General features: G+C 44.5%; 1 protein-coding gene across 4 annotated transcripts in view; it reads left to right on the top strand.

Annotated features, from left to right (window-relative positions):
- The window catches only part of ENOX1 (ecto-NOX disulfide-thiol exchanger 1), a 409,938-nt gene that overhangs the window by 203,146 nt on the left and 189,118 nt on the right, over window positions 1-17,674 (top strand). For 2 of the 4 annotated variants that reach the window (XR_016212892.1, XM_051850649.3), the window contains exon 3: window positions 119-256. Coding sequence is in view for 3 of the 4 variants with exons in the window: in XM_051850649.3 (XP_051706609.3) it covers window positions 119-256 (138 nt within the window). In the remaining variant the exon portion in view is untranslated. The remainder of the gene's footprint in view (window positions 1-118; window positions 257-17,674) is intronic. The other 2 variants (XM_089303638.1, XM_089303637.1) reach the window with 1 other exon arrangement.

The following is a 17,674-nucleotide window of genomic DNA, read 5'->3' as shown; positions in this document are numbered from 1 at the left end:
GGGGGGGAGGGCTTGGAAGTGCACTACATGGAGCCTCACATCTCCAGAAACGTGCCTTCCTTTAAAACAAACATTCTTTGCTTATTGATTCTACGTTGCCGGTTCTTTTTCCCTCCAGCAGCCGACGGTCTGGGGAGTATAGCGATAGACACGACCCAGCTCAACATGTCCGTGACAGATCCCACAGCCTGGGCCACGGCCATGAACAACTTGGGCATGGTTCCCGTGGGGTTGCCTGGACAGCAGCTCGTGTCTGGTAAGCTTGCCCCTGGTTTCGAAGAGGCTCGCAGCAGTGCCAAAGGGTGTGGGTGACAGGTGCCTGATCATCTCTGCCCATGGCGAGTGCCGAACACGGCCCGAGATCTAAGCCTGAGGCATGCTTGGCAGGTCATGGTGGAGATTCTTCTGCACGCCTCCCTGCCCTCCTGCCTAGTAGCTGTTCACAGTAAAAGCCCCCTTTGCTGTTACTGCACTGGGCAGTGTTGTCTGTCCTTTGTAACCTTGAAACCTCAATGGCTTTGTGTTTTTAAATTGGTAAATAGAATGGCTAATATGTGCTTCCCAGGTTTCAAGACCCATTCACGTACATTATTGTGTTCAATTGTACCGTCTTCCCTCTGAGACAGCTGCGTACTGAGGTTTGTTGCTGCTGCTTTTGTTAATGCTCCCATTTCACAAGTTGGGGCAGAAGGCCAGAGTTTTCGTGACTCTTCTGGCCTTGAAGTAGCCAAAGGTAAAATCTCAACTCATCTGGTGCAAAAGTTTGCATTTTCTCTCTAGCACACTTTATAATCATAATACAAGGCATTTCATAGAATGCTTAGAAATGTCCAGAGCCAAAGATTTTTCTAGATTTCATCGTGTAGCTTGTGTTTGTTGAAGGTTCTACACGTGCCCTGTAGAAAGTGCTTTTGGACTATGGTGTGTGTGTGTGTGTGTGTGTGTCCTTGAGGAGCCTGTCACCCTGAATTGGAAAGAAAGGAAAACAGCACCTGAAAAGCAGCAACAAACACAATGTGAAGAATGAGGCACTAAGCAGCGTCGTAGATGCCTCATGTCGTAACTTCCAGATCGGTCCCTGGGGCTCTGAGATGAAAGCTGAGCTATGTCTAGAAGGATAAATAGGATCCCCATGTTCACCCCCCTTCTCACTCCCTAGTCCTGCACCGAGGCCCTGTCCAGGTGCAGGGCTCCAGGCGTCAACGGAACAGGTCACCACCTCCCAGGATATGCCCTGGAGAGGGGACGGCCATGAATGACCTGTAGTTGTTGCTGTAAGGGCAGCAGAACAACTCACCTGTAGCCCTGGGCGAGGCGAGGGTGGCCGGGCAGTCAATGGAAGCCACGTACTTTTAGAATGCTTCTCTGTTACACGCTGCAGCCCGGTGTGCATTGTGCTGAGTTGACTGAGCATTTGGTTGCTTGTTTCTTTTCATTTGTGTGACGAGAAGTCATAGATGAATAATTCTGAATTAGCTGTAGTGAACTTTAGACATGTAAAACTACTCAGCTGGAAAGCCAGTGTGGTGACTGTGCCAGTTCTGTGGTTGGTAGGAGGATTCAGGGTGGAGATGTACAAGAAATCTTCAAACGGATCATGGAAATGCCTGTTATGAAAAAGCTATGCATAGATTTCAAAATTTTTGCCATGCAAATAAAGACCTTTTTAAAATCTTTGAGAGACAGAGAGATTGAGATAAAAAGGCAAAGCCCACATCTACTGGTTCACTCCCCAGATGTCCACAAGGGCTCGGGCTGGGCTAGACCAGGCCAAACTCAGAAGCCAGAAACTTAATTCTGGTCTCCCACACGGGTGGCAGCGATCCAATACTTGGGAGTGGAGCTGGGGCTTGAATCTAGAGACTCTTACATGGGAGCTGGTTGCCCCTACTGCTGCCTTCACTGCTGTGGCTCACTTACCTCAAGTTCTCTGTTAATTCTGTTTTCCACAAGATTTTAAAAATACCTTCCTATGTGTATGTGTGTGTGTGTGTGTACATATGTGTGTGTGTGTATATGTATATATGTGTGTGTAGATATATATATGCAGTTTCTTTTTCCTGTAACAAGAAAGAACATGTGAGTGCACAGGAGACAAGGTAAAATGTGAGACGGAGATAAAGGAAAGACAAAGATTGGGTTATAAAACATTATACTTACAGGGCTGACATTGTAGTGCAGTTGGTTAAGCTGCTGCCTGTGCCTCTGGCATCCCATATGGGCGCCAGTTTGTGTCTCGGCTGCTCTACTTTTGATCCAGCTCCCTGCTAATGCACTTGGTTAAGCAGATAAAGATGGCCCAAGTGCTTGGGCCCCTGCACCCACATGGGAGACACGGATGAAGCTCCCGGCTTCAGCCTGGCCCAGCCTTGGCTGTTACAACCATTTGGGAAATAAACTACAGGATGAAGCTCTCTCTGTCTCAGTCTGCCCCTCTCTTCTCTCTAATTCTGCCTTTCAAATAAATAAATATATCTTTTTAAAAAACACACACACATTACACTTAGGATATTTATAAAATGCTATAAAATTCAGACAACTGAAGATCAGTCTGCTGCCAGGGTATGTGTGTACATAAATAACATTTTCTATGGTTTGGACGTGTTTATCCAAGTTCCTTTTTCCTAAAGCCGATCTGACAGATTCTTCCTTCTAATAACTTGAAAGCAAAGGTTTGCGTTTTCTCCACTCAAGTTTTCCCAGCTGCCTAATTGAAATATTCATACAGCAGAAATTACTTTACTCTTGTCTCACCTCCCACTTGTGTCAGAAACTGTTGTGTGACTTCTGAAGGAAGCCCAGAGCCTCAATAATTCATTATTTTTTCTTACGATTTTGAGTCTTCTGACATTTTCACCATGACCAATTTATGATTTTCCCGGCAACTTACCATGGAAAGAATTACAGCCCTCCTCGTTATAGAAGATTTGCCGTATCTGCCCTGAATTACGTCCCCTATCTCCTGGATTAGCTGAGCTGCTTAACCTGTGTGTGAGCCTTTCGGGTGTTTCTGGGCCCCCGGCAACATTTCTGCAGCCTGACACTTTCTCTGCATTTTGCTGTGTGCTCAAGGCCCCTGCCTGACCTCGTTTGCTGATGTGACCTCAGGGTCAGGTTCAGATGTAGTATGTGGCGAGTGTGTATGTCTTTTTTTCCAGTCCTTTTTCTAGACAAATATTTGAGTCATACTAAACTTAAAATCTCATACTGCGCATTTGTATTATCTCATCCTCAGCTGTTTTCCCATTGTATACTTTTTTAAAAAAAAGATTTTATTTATTCATTTGAGAGGTAGAGTTACAGAGAGGGAAAGACAGAAAGAAAGGTCTTCCATTTGCTGGTTCACTCCCCAAGTGGCCACAATGCGTTTAGTTGGGCCAATCCGAAGCCAGGAGCCAGGAGCTTCCTGGGGGTCTCCCATGTGGGTGCAGGGACCCAAGCACTTGGGCCATCTTCCACTGCTTTCCCAGACTAAAGCAGGAAACTGGGTTGGAAGTGGAGCAGCCGGGACTCATACAGGATCCTGACGCTGCAGGTGGCAGCTTAACCCGCTGCGCCATGACATCAGTCCCAATATACTATTATCTTTTGCTATATCCATTTCTCAGCTGCGGTGTTGGTAAGTTTTTTATTGGCTTTGGTCAGTTGTGACATAACTTAATCCTTGGACTTCTTAAAAATATTTATCTAGTCTACTTTTTTGCCTTTTAATGATGGCTCTTTTATATAACTTTATGTTTAAATTCTTTATGAGTTGTTTATTCCATTCTAAATGCAGATTGCTTTGCCTGTTTTGAAGTTGACAGCCAAGTATGCTCCCAGTTTTCCATGTACCCTTTGATTTACTTCTGCCTTTCATCAAAGTTGAGCCTGTGTATGTGTTTTGGTCTTTTTCCGAAGACTCTGTTCTGTACCACAGACCTATTTTGACCCTCACACCACATTGTTTCCGTACTTGGAGTTCTATGGTATGGTTCTGCGAAGTATCTGAGACTCTCTTTATGGTACCCAAGGTACAACACTATTTGTTTCTTTGCAAGCAGCCTGGCATCCGCTCAGCGTGGTGCTGGCCACCCCTGGAGCTCTTCACTGAGACTGTTGAAGGGTAGAGGCAGCCTTTCATGTTTGAGAAAGGACTTAAAGATTATTTAGTGTAGCATTCCCTCCAAGAAATCCTCTCTGAAATGTCTCTGACAGGATTATGGAGAGGCTGCATTTTATGAGTACTTGGCTTTCTCCCAAAGTTTCTGGTATTTCTAAATGACCAACCACTCTTCTCATATTTGTTAAAATTAAACTGACACTAACTCCCATTCCTCACCGCTTCTTCAATTTATTGGGAGATTAAAATTACCAGCAACACAAGGCATAAATTTTTCATGTCCTCGGATTTTATCAAAAGGATGGCCCAGGAAATCAAACCAGTTCTTAATGTCATGGCGTGCCCTTCTGAGGGGCTGTTGTGTGTTCTTCCAAATGCACCTCCCCTCTTTTCATCACAAAATGTTCCCCACCATGATTCCATTCCCACTTGCATGAACTTCCCATTTCTTGTTCTTCCAAAGTGCTATTTTAAATCCTTAGGCCTAATGTTCTGTATCTGCAATGCACCATTGTATTGTCATATGCAGCCCCAAGTCACATAATCAGAGGTTTTACTTTCTCTATGAGTTGGTATTTACATCTGTATGTGATTGTTTAATGTTTGCTTTATTTTAATTTTGAAAAAAATTTTCCATCTACTTGAAAGGCAGGGAGAGAGGAAGAGATCCATCTTCCATCTGCTGGTTTGCTTGCCAAATGCCCATGGTAGCCAGGGCTGGGTGAAGCAGAAGCTGGGAGTCCAGAGCTCCATCTGGGTCTCTCACATGGGTGGAAAGACCCCAGGCACTATCATCTGCTGCCTCCCAGGATGCATTAACAAGAAGCTGGATCAGAAGCAAAGAATGCCAAACTCAAACCGGCACTTCAGTATGGGACTTGGGCATCCTAAGCCATGCTACATCATCCTGCTACACCATGACGCCCACCCAATACTCTGTTTTAATATTGTGAAGGTTTTCTTTACCAGTTGTTGCTGACTTGTTCTTATTTTCAGTATCTTGTGTGTTGGTCTAGATTCAGCTTTTTCAAGCTGGTCTGTTGAAACATTAGGGTTTCACAGTTATTTTCAGGTACGGTAGACATCACATGAATATTTAGACAGTGATGGCACACTCTGGGTTAAACACAGGTGAATTGCTTTCTTTGTTGAGTTTCTTCAAAGCCTTTACTATACTAATATGCAATGTGCAGTTTTTCAAAGAATAGGATCTACTATATGGGATTCCCCAAACTTAATTTAGCTTAAAAAAAAAAGCACATGCTGGCATCTGCTAAGACACTGGAATATAGCCTTCTAGACAGATGGTTCCTGCAACTGCTGAAGTCCTGCTCCTGTTACCCATCTACCATACACCACAGCCTCCCTATGACCCAGCAGACAGTTTTGTCGGTTTGTGTTCATGCCGACAATATCACTCCCCAGTCTCACGTTTCAAAATAATTCTCTTGTGGTCCGAGGTCACTTGAAATCTTCTCAGTTTTCTGTTCACTGTTTGTGTCCAGGAGGCCCCGCCTCTGGCATCAAACGCCAACATCTGGAATATCAAGTCCTGCGCTTTGACCCCACCTGAGTGATATCCTGGTTTCTTTTCTAGAGGTATAGTCATCTTCTGGAGGGAGACCTGGGAAGCAGGAGCTGGTCCCAGATGTCACGTTCTTGCCCCAGGCCCACATGTGTACTAGTACTGTACTCTCCGCACATCCTCTGGTTATGAGCTTGTACCTTGCTCTTCTCTAAACTTTTCAAAATCTCCCCTCCTAATGTGAGCAGTCTTTCTTTCCTTAGATGTTACTGACTCTAAGCTGACATTTATCTTTTACCCCGAGTTTCTCAGCATGCCATTCATCCTAGTTCCAACACACATTGCAAGAAGGGATCACGTTTCTCTATTCAATGTGATGGGAGGAATATTTCCAAGATACTGAGTGCCCCATCCTTATCAGTGGCTAACTAACTTGAAGCCAATAAAAGACCCCTCCATGCTTGCAAGTGTCTAGTAAGGCTCTTAGTTGTTCCTTGGTTCATAACAGTCATTTCTTCTTCAAACGCTCCCAAGGTCATCGTCACTGCTTGTTTCCTGCTACTCTGAGAAGCACATTGCTTTCTGAACTGTAGGAAGGCTAAGACCGGCCACAGTCCCCTCACTGTCCTCCTCATGGCCCTCTCCCATTCACTGATGTTTCCGCCCATTTTAATTCTTCTCTGCTTCCTTGGAATTTTTTTTTCTGGTTTCCTCCTTGGTTTGTTTAATCCTCCCCGGAACACCTTGATCCTCTTTAATATGCCCATATATGAGGAGGCATTTGTTAAATCCTTTCATCTCCTCAAGCATCACTCTTTTAACTGGGATTTACTGCGCCAGATGTCATGCTGAATACTGGGAATAAGAGACCTCACCGTCGTGTTTTGAGTAGTAGGAGAGCACCGAAGACTAAATAAGCAAATGCAAATCAACACAGTACGTGGCCGTGCTACTTAACAGATAAAGGACGGTACAGGATGGCACAGCGGAGCAGTAGGGTTAGAACTGTGTTTTCACGAGGGCCTCCTGTAAGGCCTGCAGGCTGCGGATGGGATTGTGGAAATGGGGGCAGTGAGGAGATGGGATTGGAGGCTATGGCAGCAGCTGCCCAAAGAAGAAATGATGACGATGATGCCAGTCATAAGGAAAGTGGAGCATCAACATCACTCTCAAGTTTCCAGCCTTGCATACTGGGTAAATGGCAGGATCACTACAGAAAAGGGTATGTGGGGAAGGCTGAGAGAGATGGGGTGACAGAAAGGGCTGACTCACTTTGGATGAGAAGAGTGAAGAACCTGTGAAGATGCACTGTGGGGTCGGTAGGGCAGTGTCTGCCTCTCGAAGCCCAGGGCTCAAGGGTGGATGATGTGGCTCTGACAGCCAGGGCAGGAGGGTGGCCATGGCCATGCCAGGGGCCTTCCTGCCCCACCACACTCCTGCTGTGAAATTAGGGTGGGTCCTCAACTGCTTGCCCATGTGTCAGCCTGACTCCAGTGGTGTCTCCAGATCTCTCCTTCATCCGCTTTCCCTCTTTGACCCACTGGATTCTGTCCATTGCTGGGCTCCAAGGTTTGCAGAGAGAGAAGTGGGGAGAGAGAAAAAATGGAATCTCAAAATCCTGCCTGAACCATGCTCCAGTATACTGAGACACTCAACAACTGCCTGTTGATAAACCATGCCACATACCTCTTTTTTTTTTTTTTTTTTTTTGACAGGCAGAGTTAGACAGTGAGTGAGAGAGAGAGAGAGAGAGAGAGAGAGAGAAAGGTCTTCCTTCCATTGGTTCACCCCCCAAATGACTGCTACGGCCAGTGCACTGCGCCGATTAGAAGCCAGGAACCAGGTGCTTCCTCCTGGTCTCCCATGCGGGTACAGGGCCCAAGGACCTGGGCCATCCTCCACTGCCTTCCTGGGCCACAGCAGAGAGCTGGACTGGAAGAGGAGCAACCAGGACAGAACCAGCACCCCAACTGGGACTAGAACCCGGAGTACTGGTGCTGCAGGCGGAGGATTAGCCTAGCGAGCCAGGGTGCCAGCCACCATATACCTCTTTTTAAAATGAAAATAATACTCAAACCTGCATGTTTCCTTGCATGAGTCCCTTCAGGTATTAACGGTGACACCTTCTGACACAAACATGCTTAAGGGGATTCAGACAGTGCGGACGGCAGTGGGGTGGCAGTCTGGCTCCCTCCAACATGATGCTCAGAGTTCTTTTATTTTTTTATTTTCCATCTTATGGAGAGGTTCTCATTATCCAGTGTCAGAAAACAAATAGGCCGTTTGACTTATGTTCCACAGTTTCTATATCCGATTTCCTGTGTTTTTGATGATTCTCTTACACTTTGCACAGTTGTCTACACTCTTCTCACTGGGATGTCAGGACAGTCCAGGCCCAGATTTGTTTATTCTCCACATGTTACCAAAGGTTCAGAACCTGCAGCCTGCTCCACAAGGCACTGGGGGAGAAGCAGTTCACATGATAGACAGGTGATGCTTGTCAGGGGCATATGTGTTTCCAGAAAAGCAGATGTTACCTGAATAATTGCACAATGATTAATTGCAATTGTGGGGGATTGGAAAAGAGAGTAGGAGCCTAATTTGGCCTCGAAGTATCAGGATTGGGGGAGTTTCAGAAAATGTTCTCTAATGAAGTTGTATTTAGGCTAAGACCTAAAGGATCAACACAGGTGTTCAGGTAGCAGCAGGGAAGAGCAGGATGAAAGGGGAAATTTGGAAAGATGAGAAAATTCTCGAAGCAGAAAGTGCAGAGGCCTGAGGTGCCAGGCGCATAGCTGTTTGAAGAGAGCAGAAGGTGAGTGGATGTGGGCAGCAGATAGTGGCTGGCGTGGCCTCAGGTGGGCAGCTGGATGCCTCACGTGAATCTGGAAAGGTTGGTTTGGGCCAGGTCAGGCCTTCCAAATTATGAACTACAGACATTACTTGAAGTGTAAACCATGAAGGGGTTTTAGGGAAGGAAGTGACTTCTGACTCACTTGAAATAAAACAAACAAAAAGACTTATGCCAGGCCTGGCACTGTGGTGCAGCAGGTTAACGCCCTGACCTGAAACGCCGGCTTCCCATATGAGTGCCGGTTCTGGTCCCGGCTGCTCCTCTTCCGATCCAGCTCTCTGCTATGGCCTGGGAAAGCAGTAGAAGATGGCCCAGGTCCTTGGGCCCCTGCACCCACGTGGGAGACCTGGAGGAAACTCCCGGCTCCTGGCTTTGGATCAGCACAGCTCCGGCCATTGTGCCATCTGGGGAGCGAACCAGCAGATAGAAGACCTCTCTCTCTCTCTCTCTCTCTCTCTCTCTCTCTCTCCTCTCTCTGTGTAACTCAGACTTTCAAATAAATAAGTAAATCTTTAAACAACAACAAAAAGACTCATGCCATTTTATAGGGACTGGTTTCAGAGTGGTGAGATGGAAGGCTGGGTTTACATCTAGAGGCTGCCGCAGGTCCAAAAAGGGGTTATAGGTGTAGGTGGCTTAGGTACATCTCTGTGGGACTGTAACATTGCCCACCGGCCATATACAAGCACTGCTACACATGCTGTTGGTACACATGCTACCCAGGAACTTTAGTTCCAGTGCTGTGCTTACAATGTATGTGTCTGCAGTAATTCGCATGATAAGAGAACAGGCAGGAAGTGGTTTCTAAGAAAATATTTGCTTCTGCCTGTGAGGTACTTGACGTCATTTAAAACAAGTCAAGGAGTGCTGTCAAATAACTCCCCACAGATAACAGCAGCCAGATGTTATAAAATGAAGTTCCTTGTCAAATCCTTAATATAATGTAGTAATTTGAATATAATGTAATATAGTCATTTTTCTCTTTCATGGAACGAATAAGATAAATTTACTTGCTTTGTATTCAATCCTTCTGAATTATCAACGTGTAGTTTTTTTTTTTTTCTGTGCATGCTACAACAAATATTTTTAAACCTTTTTATACTAGTTTCTGGCTCCTGAATGGCTTAACCTTCACTTGTCATATTCTGCTAACATTTTGAACTATGCTGGTCACTTTCTTACCAACATAACTGAAACTAGAGCAAGCATTTATGTAAATGCAAGAGTACTTCAAAAAGTTTATAGAAATGGAATTGAAAGCTATATTTATTTTGTTGCAAAAAATGTTTGAAGTCCATGCATACTTTTTGTATAATATATATTTTCTGTGAACTTTTTGAAGAACTCATGTATGTGTGTATATATTAAATATGCACACATTACATACCTGTGTAAGGATGTTGACATCACAAGCGCATATATTCTCCGATTTTCTTGGTTTACTCTGCAGTACGGGAGCTTCAGTGTCTTTAAGAGCTCCATGAGCAGAGGGTACATATGTGCATTCCACACTGGACAACTGTATCCTTCCCCAGAGTGGACATTCTAATTCAGCAGAGAACAAGGAAGAAAAACAGCTAAATTCATATGTTAAAATTAGTGTTGCGTGTTCTATTCTGGTGTGTGTGTGTGTGTGTGTGTGTACACTGTAGTGTACTGGGTTTTTGCTCCAAGTTAATGTCATATTTTTTATTTTTAAACAGCTAATAATTACATACTTGGCTTTTCTTCTACATAATTTGTCTGCTTGTTACTACTCTGCAGCCTTATCGTGTACTGTGTGTCACAGCCTGTGTTCTTGAGTTGTAGATACATCACATTGTGTATGTATTTAACTGTTTTATTTTTTATCATTGCTCTAATAGAGACTACTGGGCTCTTTCTATGGGCACAACCTGTATGTAATTTATCTTGGTATTTCTTCTGTCATCAGTAGCAGAGAATGTACCCTTTGATTCATTTCTATGAATTATTATATGACAATATATAGTATTTGGAAAAGCCCATTTCATACCTGTTCCTCGGACTTTGCTAAAGTACAGCATTTATGTATTTAATCATGGCTAGAAATGAAGCGAAACCACCACCACCACCCCCATTCCTTGACATTTGTAATCTATTTTTCTTGTAATTGAGCATTATCTTTCCAGATTAGTTCTCTTTTTAAAATAAAAAGCAAACGTATGTTCACCGCCCCCCCCTTATCATACTTGCTGCATCTACTTCTTATGCATATGGGGAATGTTTATCATAACCGCTCTGTCGTACTTATCTGCTAATTCTATTATCTGTGGCATTTCTGAGTCTCTTTCTCTCGGTTTTCCTTTCTTTGATGATCTGAATTTTTCTATTTCCTTGCATGCACATCAATTTTTTTAGTGGTGGTCAGACACTGAATTTTGTGTTGTCAGGTGCTGTGGGTTTGTTAGTCCTTCATGTAATTTCGAGATTTGTGCAGAGATGCAGGTAAGTTCTCTGGAGACAGCCTGAAGCTCTCAAGGCTGTTCGTTGTTCCAGAGTAGCCCTTTGCCCTAAAGATGACCTCGTGCCCCATCTCAGGGAAGACATTTCTGGGGACTCTTCCCCAGTGTATTTCAAGGTTTCTGCTCTCTGGGTCTTGGGAACTTGATCTTAGCCCCAGGTGCTTTGTGAGCCTCAGAAAAGGTTCCACTCGCTGCTTTCTCATGGCTTTTTCCCAGCCTTGGTTCTTCTCTTCCTTTTATTTTTATTTTTTTTGACAGGCAGAGTGGACAGTGAGAGAGAGAGACAGAGAGAAAGGTCTTCCTTTGCCATTGGTTCACCCTCCAATGGCCGCCGCGGCCGGCGCACCGCGCTGATCCGATGGCAGGAGCCAGGATCCAGGTGCTTTTCCTGGTCTCCCATGCGGGTGCAGAGAGAGACTTGGGCCATCCTCCACTGCACTCCCTGGCCACAGCAGAGAGCTGGCCTGGAAGAGGGGCAACCGGGACAGAATCTGGCGCCCTGACCGGGACTAGAACCCGGTGTGCCGGTGCCGCTAGGCGGAGGATTAGCCTAGTGAGCGGCGGTGCCGGCCGGTTCTTCTCTTCTATGCCTGCCCCGTGCAGGAGGCAGCCCGAGAATCAGAGGAGAGCCCTCTGTTGCTCCCCAGGGCTCTGCCTCTGTTTGGCCCTGGCAGTGCGATGCCAGGCAGCCCGGGTGCTCTCGAATGCTGAACTCAGGTAGACCTCAGTCTCTGTTTGGGTTTCTCTTCTTTGTTTTAAGTCTTGCAAACTTTCAAGATAGTGAGGCTGAGGCAATCACAGGTTTCAGTTCTTCTCCATCGCTTCTCTCCGTGACGACTGCCCTGTACCTCCTGCTGTCCAGTCTCTGAGAACTGTCATTTTGTATAATTTGTGTGGTTTTTTTAAAAGTTGTTTGAGGTAGGAGGATAAATTCCATCCCTGTTACTTTCTTGTGGCTCAAAGCAATTTTCAAGGCATTTTAAAATGTGTGTATGTATTCCCTAGAGGTACAGTCAGTATAAATCTGAGGCTCTGAAATGAATGACTTACTAGGAATGCTAAGGAGGAGTAATAAAACCTATCAATTATTGAGCACCTAATATATGCCAAGTACACTTAAGTATCTTGCTTCATTTAATCTTCTGCTAGCTAAATATCAAGAACTCCGTTTTATAGACATGGAGCTGAGCCTGGGTGACATTGCCTAACTTTCCCATGGTTACCCAAGTCGGAGAAGGCAATGCTGAAATTGATGTCCAGATCTGTTTGCCTAACCAGTTTGCACTATATTAGAATTTGGGAGGAAATGACTAAAGCAAAACCTCCTATGTTTTTGCCTCAGGTCAGCCTTGTATTTACTTTTATGTATATATAAAAAAAAACAAACCTTTGGTAGAAATATATCACCAAAGGGGAAATCATAGAAATGTTTTATATTACATTGAGATAAAACAATTTCAATTTTTAACTTTTATGCTTATAATTTTTAAATTTATATAAAGAGAACAGATTTCATAGGTATAATTTTAAGCCCATAATGGCCCTCCCTCCCTCCTTCCCTCCTTTCTTCCTTCCTTCATTCCTTTCTTTGATTTCTCTTTTGATTTTTTGATAACGAACTTTCAATTTACTTTAGAGTCAGAGGGTTATACTTAACACTTCTTATCTCATTTCAAATCTGGAGATGTCCACTGAGGCTCAATAGTTCAGAATGTGGGTCCTACTGACATAGAATTTGGACTCAAGTTTAACCAGGAACAGTTTAGAAATATCAATTGGACAACCACGAGTAAAACCACGGTGGCTATACCCTCAAGTTTGATGACAATAAAACATGATTCAAAAAAAAAAAAAAATGTGGGGAGAATAGGGACATGCCAATCTAGAAATAAAAAGTGCTTCTTATAATAAAAAAGAAACCTTGAATTGTTTATGATTAACACAGGTGAGATGGACGGCTTGTGGGTTTCGTAACGTGGGTGGGGAGCTCCTGGTGGATGGAGAAGGCAAGGCCATCTTCTGAGAAGTGCGCTGCTGAGGACCGTGAGGAAGGAGTTACTGGAGGAAGGAGAGGAAGCCGACCAGTGAAGCCCGTCACGATCGCTGGGGACTGTTGCGAGCCCTGTATGGTTTTCACCAGGCATGTTGTGTCTTCCCGGGAGGCAGACACAGAGGAGGAAGGCAGGGCTTGTCCAGAGTTGGGTTTCACGGGCCCTGGAATGACAGGATGGGGGCTCAAAGACAGAATGAACATTTACAGGAGAGCAGCTCCAGAGCTGGACCCTCCAGGCCTACAAGAGAAGAGGAGGAGCAGTGAGGAAAGGGGAGGGGTTGTGCCTGGGAGGAAGAGGAGGACAGGCTGATGAGGCGGGCAGGACGGGTTGGTGTTGGCGACAGCAAGCAGGAAGCTGGGAGGGTAGGAAGGTGTGAAGAGAGAGCTGCCTTCGCCCTCCGCAGCAATAGAAAGGGGACCCTTGCTGTGCTCTTTGCAGAAGAACTGCTTTTTTTTCCATGGACATTGAGATACTGTCTGAGCTGGAGGCGGAAGTTGGCCTTCCAGCCTGAGCTCTTAGGTTTGATCCAGGCTCTCCCCCTTAGCTGTGTAACCTTGGGCAAATTATTTAACTTCTCTGAGTTTGTCTGTTTGTAAAGAGGGAGACGGTAATGTCAAGGTTAGAAAATTGTTGGCAGTTTCCAAAATCAGTCTTATAAGCTATAGGGCATATTACAAGGAATCTAAACATGTCAGTTTCCCCTTGATTGGAGACCAATTTAGGAAGAAGTAGGGAAGGGGAAGAGAATGAGCTTTAAAAAAAATGACTTATTTATTTTTTTGACAGATGTACAGAGAGAGAGAGAAAGAGACAGTCTGAGAGAGAGGGAGAGAGAGGGAAAAAGACCTTTATTCTGCTGGTTCACTCCCCAGATGGCCACAGTGGCCAGGACTAGGCTAGGCCTAAGCCAAGAGCCAGGTCTCCCTTGTGGGTGGCAGGGACCCAAACACTTGGGCCACCTTCCACTGTTTCTTCCATGCCAATGGCGGAGAATTGGATCAAAAGTGGAGATGAAGCAAAACCCATTTGGGATGCCAGCCTCATAGGCAGAGGCTTTAGCCACTGTGCCACAATTCCAGGCCTGAAAAGAATGATCTTACAACTGAATTTTGTTTGCAAAAGCAGCTGAGTATTGCTTTAGGTAATATGGATATTTTAACGATACTAATTTTTCTAATCCAGGAACACGAAATATCTTCATTTTTTTGCTATTTGTTCCTTGATGGTTTCATGTTTGAAAATTTTCATTGTAGAGATCTCTCACTTCTTGGTTAAATTTATTCCTAAATATTTAAATTTGGGGTAGTTAAAGTGAATGGTGATGGAACAAGGACATAAGCCTCAGCCATTTTAGGTTCTTGTTACCCCTGCCTTCTTTCAAGAAGCCAGTGCAGTCTCACACCCTGTATTGGTCCCCACTCCCTGCATTCTTCTCCTGGTTTGAAAGCCCACTTGGAAAACCTGTATGGAGAAGCTCACCTTTGCCTACTGCTCTCCACCCCCACCCCCAGCCCACCTAAGATATAAAAAGGCCCAGCCTGCTGGGGTCTGGCCCTCTGCCACATGTTCAGTCTGTGTGCACACTGGCAGTTGGTTGGCCTCTGTGAGTTTATTATCTTGGAATAACTGTGGTCTGCCTGTGAGTTTGTATCATGTCTCCTTTTTGTCCTTCACACCTTTTTCTTACAAATGGGACTTCTTTCTTGATTTCTTTTCCAGCAAGATCATTATTGCTGTATAGAAATGCTAGTGTTTTTGTATGTTGACTTTGTAATCCTGCCACTTTATTGAAAGGGTTTATCAGGTCGAACAGCTTTTTGTTGAAATGTATAGGTTTTTCTTTATACAGAATCCTGTCAGCTGCAAACGTGGATATTTTGACTTCCTCCTTTGCAATTTTGATGATCTTTCTTTCTCTTCCCTAATTGCTCTTACTGACACTTCGCATACTAAATTGTGCAAGAGTGGCAAAAGTGGCCATCCTTGTCTTGTTCCAGAACTGACAGGAAACGCTTTTAGCTTTTCCCCATCCAGTATGATATTGGCTGTGGATTTATCGCATATAAGCATGTTGAGGTATGCTTTTTACTACACTTAATTTATTGAGGCTTTTTATCATGAAAATATATTAAATCATATCAAATGTTTTTCTGCATCTGTTAAGATGATCACATGGTTTTATTCTTCATTCTGCTGATGTGATTTATGGTGTTTATTGGGAATGCTGAACCACCCTTGCATCCATGGGATAAATACCACTCGGTTGTGGTGTATGATCTTGTTGGTGTAATGTTGGATTTGGTTGCCTAATATTTTGAGAATTTTTGCGTCTGTGTTCATCAAGGATATTGGTCTGTAGTTTTCTTTTTGTGTGGTGTCTTTGTTGGGCTTTGGTATCTGAGTAATGCTGGACTCCTAAAAAGAGAGACTGGCAAAGTTCCATCCTTTCCAATATTTTGGAATAGTTTGAGAAGTATTGGTGTTAGCCATTGGCTCTTAAACTTTTCTTTGATTGAATATTTTTAATTACTTTTCAGTATTATTACTTGTGATGGGTCTGTTTAGATTTTGTGTACTGTCTTGATTTAGTCTTGGTAGGCTGTGTACCCACGATCTATCCATTTCTTTGAGGTTTTCCAATTTGTTAACATATAGTTGTTCATAGCAGTTACTTGAGTTTCTTTTTCTCTTTGTTTCCTGCTTAGTTTGGGTAAAGGTATGTCTAGTTTACCTTCTAAAAAATTAGATCTTTTGTATTTCTTTGGTTTTGGTTTCATTTTCATTTCATGTCATTTCATTCTGCTCTTAGACTTATCATTCCTTGCCTCCCGCTCACTTAGGGTTTTGTGCTAAAAAGGTAGTTGTGAATGCAAATTCAGAAGTCATGTGTTGAAGACCTACTGTACTCAGCACCTCTGTCATGGGCTGTATGTCTGTGACTGCCCAAAATTCATTTGTGGAAATCCTTTCTCCTGTGTGATATATTAGGAGATAAGGTCTTTGGGTGGTGATTAAGCCATGAAGGCAGAGGCCCTACCAATGGGGTTAGTAACCTTCAAACAGAGACCCATAGATCTGTCTCCCTCCCCCTTCTACCTTGGGAGGGCAGAAGGAGGCTAGGTCATCTTGGAAGTCGACCCTCGCCAGACATCAAATCTGGCAGCACCTTGATGTTGTACTTCCTGTGTTCCAGAATGGTAAAAAGTCCACCTTGATTGTGTACAAGCTGCTCAGCCTATAGTATTTTGTTATAGCAACCCAAGCAGACTAAGACACACTGTACATAAACTCAGTTAATTAGCTTTAACCTTGACAAAAGATGTGTTGGGCACCAAGACCTGTATTATTTCACTTCAATAAATTCTGTTTTCCTTCTCATCAGGGCCACTGTCTTCTTGTCACCGAAGATACAGTTTTCACCTTGAGCCTCTGCTTCTGGAAGTTTATGGCTGCAGGGCAAAGGGACACTTTATCCTTAAGGGGAAGGAGAAATACCGTAGTCTTCAAGTTCCATTAAATCTTTCTGACCACAAGGGCATCTTTAAGGAAATATTCCTCACTTCACAGGATGGCACCCTTGTGACCTCCGCTGGTTAATGCTTCCTACTCATTTATCCCATCTCAGCAGGAGAAACAGGCCTCAGTGCCCTAATGGGAGGCGAGGGAAGTCTCCACAGGGAACCCCTGACACAGAATGAATCATTGCTGATGAGATTCTAACCAGAGACATTTTTATGAGCTGTGCAATCACTCAAAAATGCTCATTTTCGATTTTCGAGTCTTAGTGGCCTCTCTCTTGGAAACCATGTATTTGAGAACATCTTTTTGAATTTGTTCATCCCCAGCTGTGAGAAAATACTGCCTAGTCATGGGTAGGAAAAAGGCAATTTAGAAAAATAATAGAGGAAGACGATGATTTCATCCTTGTCTGGGTTTTCTGTGTCAGGCCTGCTGGGACTTGGCCAGCAGACGAGCACGCCAGAGATTCTGCAAGGGCAAGGGCCAGAGCCCACTGTGCAACGGCCCTGACCAGACAGAGAAAGCTGGGAAGGGCACTGAAGAGCAAAGGGCATTGGCCTAAGGGGACTGCAGAAAACTTCCTGCCCTGGAGCCGGGGATGGGCACACCTCCTCTGCTCTGTTACGGGGTGGCCGAGTGTAGACAAGCAAACAATGCCAAGGCCCTCGCCATGCCTGCCTGTCAGGGTGGGTATTCAGGCTTCCCTAAAGCTCTGACAAGGGGTGGGCATCTGACACAGGAGTCAAGGAGCTGATTGGGATTCCAGCATTCCATCCAGGAGCGCCTGGGTTTGAGTCTCAGCTCTGCTCCAAATTCTAGCTTCCTGCTAACGTGCAGCCTGGGAGGTAGTAGGTAATGGCACCCACCATTGTATCTCTGCCACTCACGTGGGAGACCTGGATTGAGTTCTGGACTCCTGGCTTTGGCCTGGCCCATTCTGGCTGATTGCAGGCTTTACGGGGGTGAACCAGTGAATGGGAGCTCATTGTGTATGTGTGTGTGTGCGTGCCTTTCAAATAAATACTCTTTGAAAAATTCTGCCCTTCTGATGCTAAGATGGAAAACTGTGATCCGGGACACAAAGCATGTTTATGCACTATGCTAAACTGACTTGCATCCAGTTACTGCTTTGAGGAA

Source organism: Oryctolagus cuniculus, chromosome 9 (assembly GCF_051225735.1).
Source record: "Oryctolagus cuniculus isolate XC-2025 breed Fujian yellow rabbit chromosome 9, ASM5122573v1, whole genome shotgun sequence".
Classification (NCBI taxonomy): domain Eukaryota; kingdom Metazoa; phylum Chordata; class Mammalia; order Lagomorpha; family Leporidae; genus Oryctolagus; species Oryctolagus cuniculus.
This window is presented reverse-complemented; position numbering and strand designations above follow the sequence as displayed.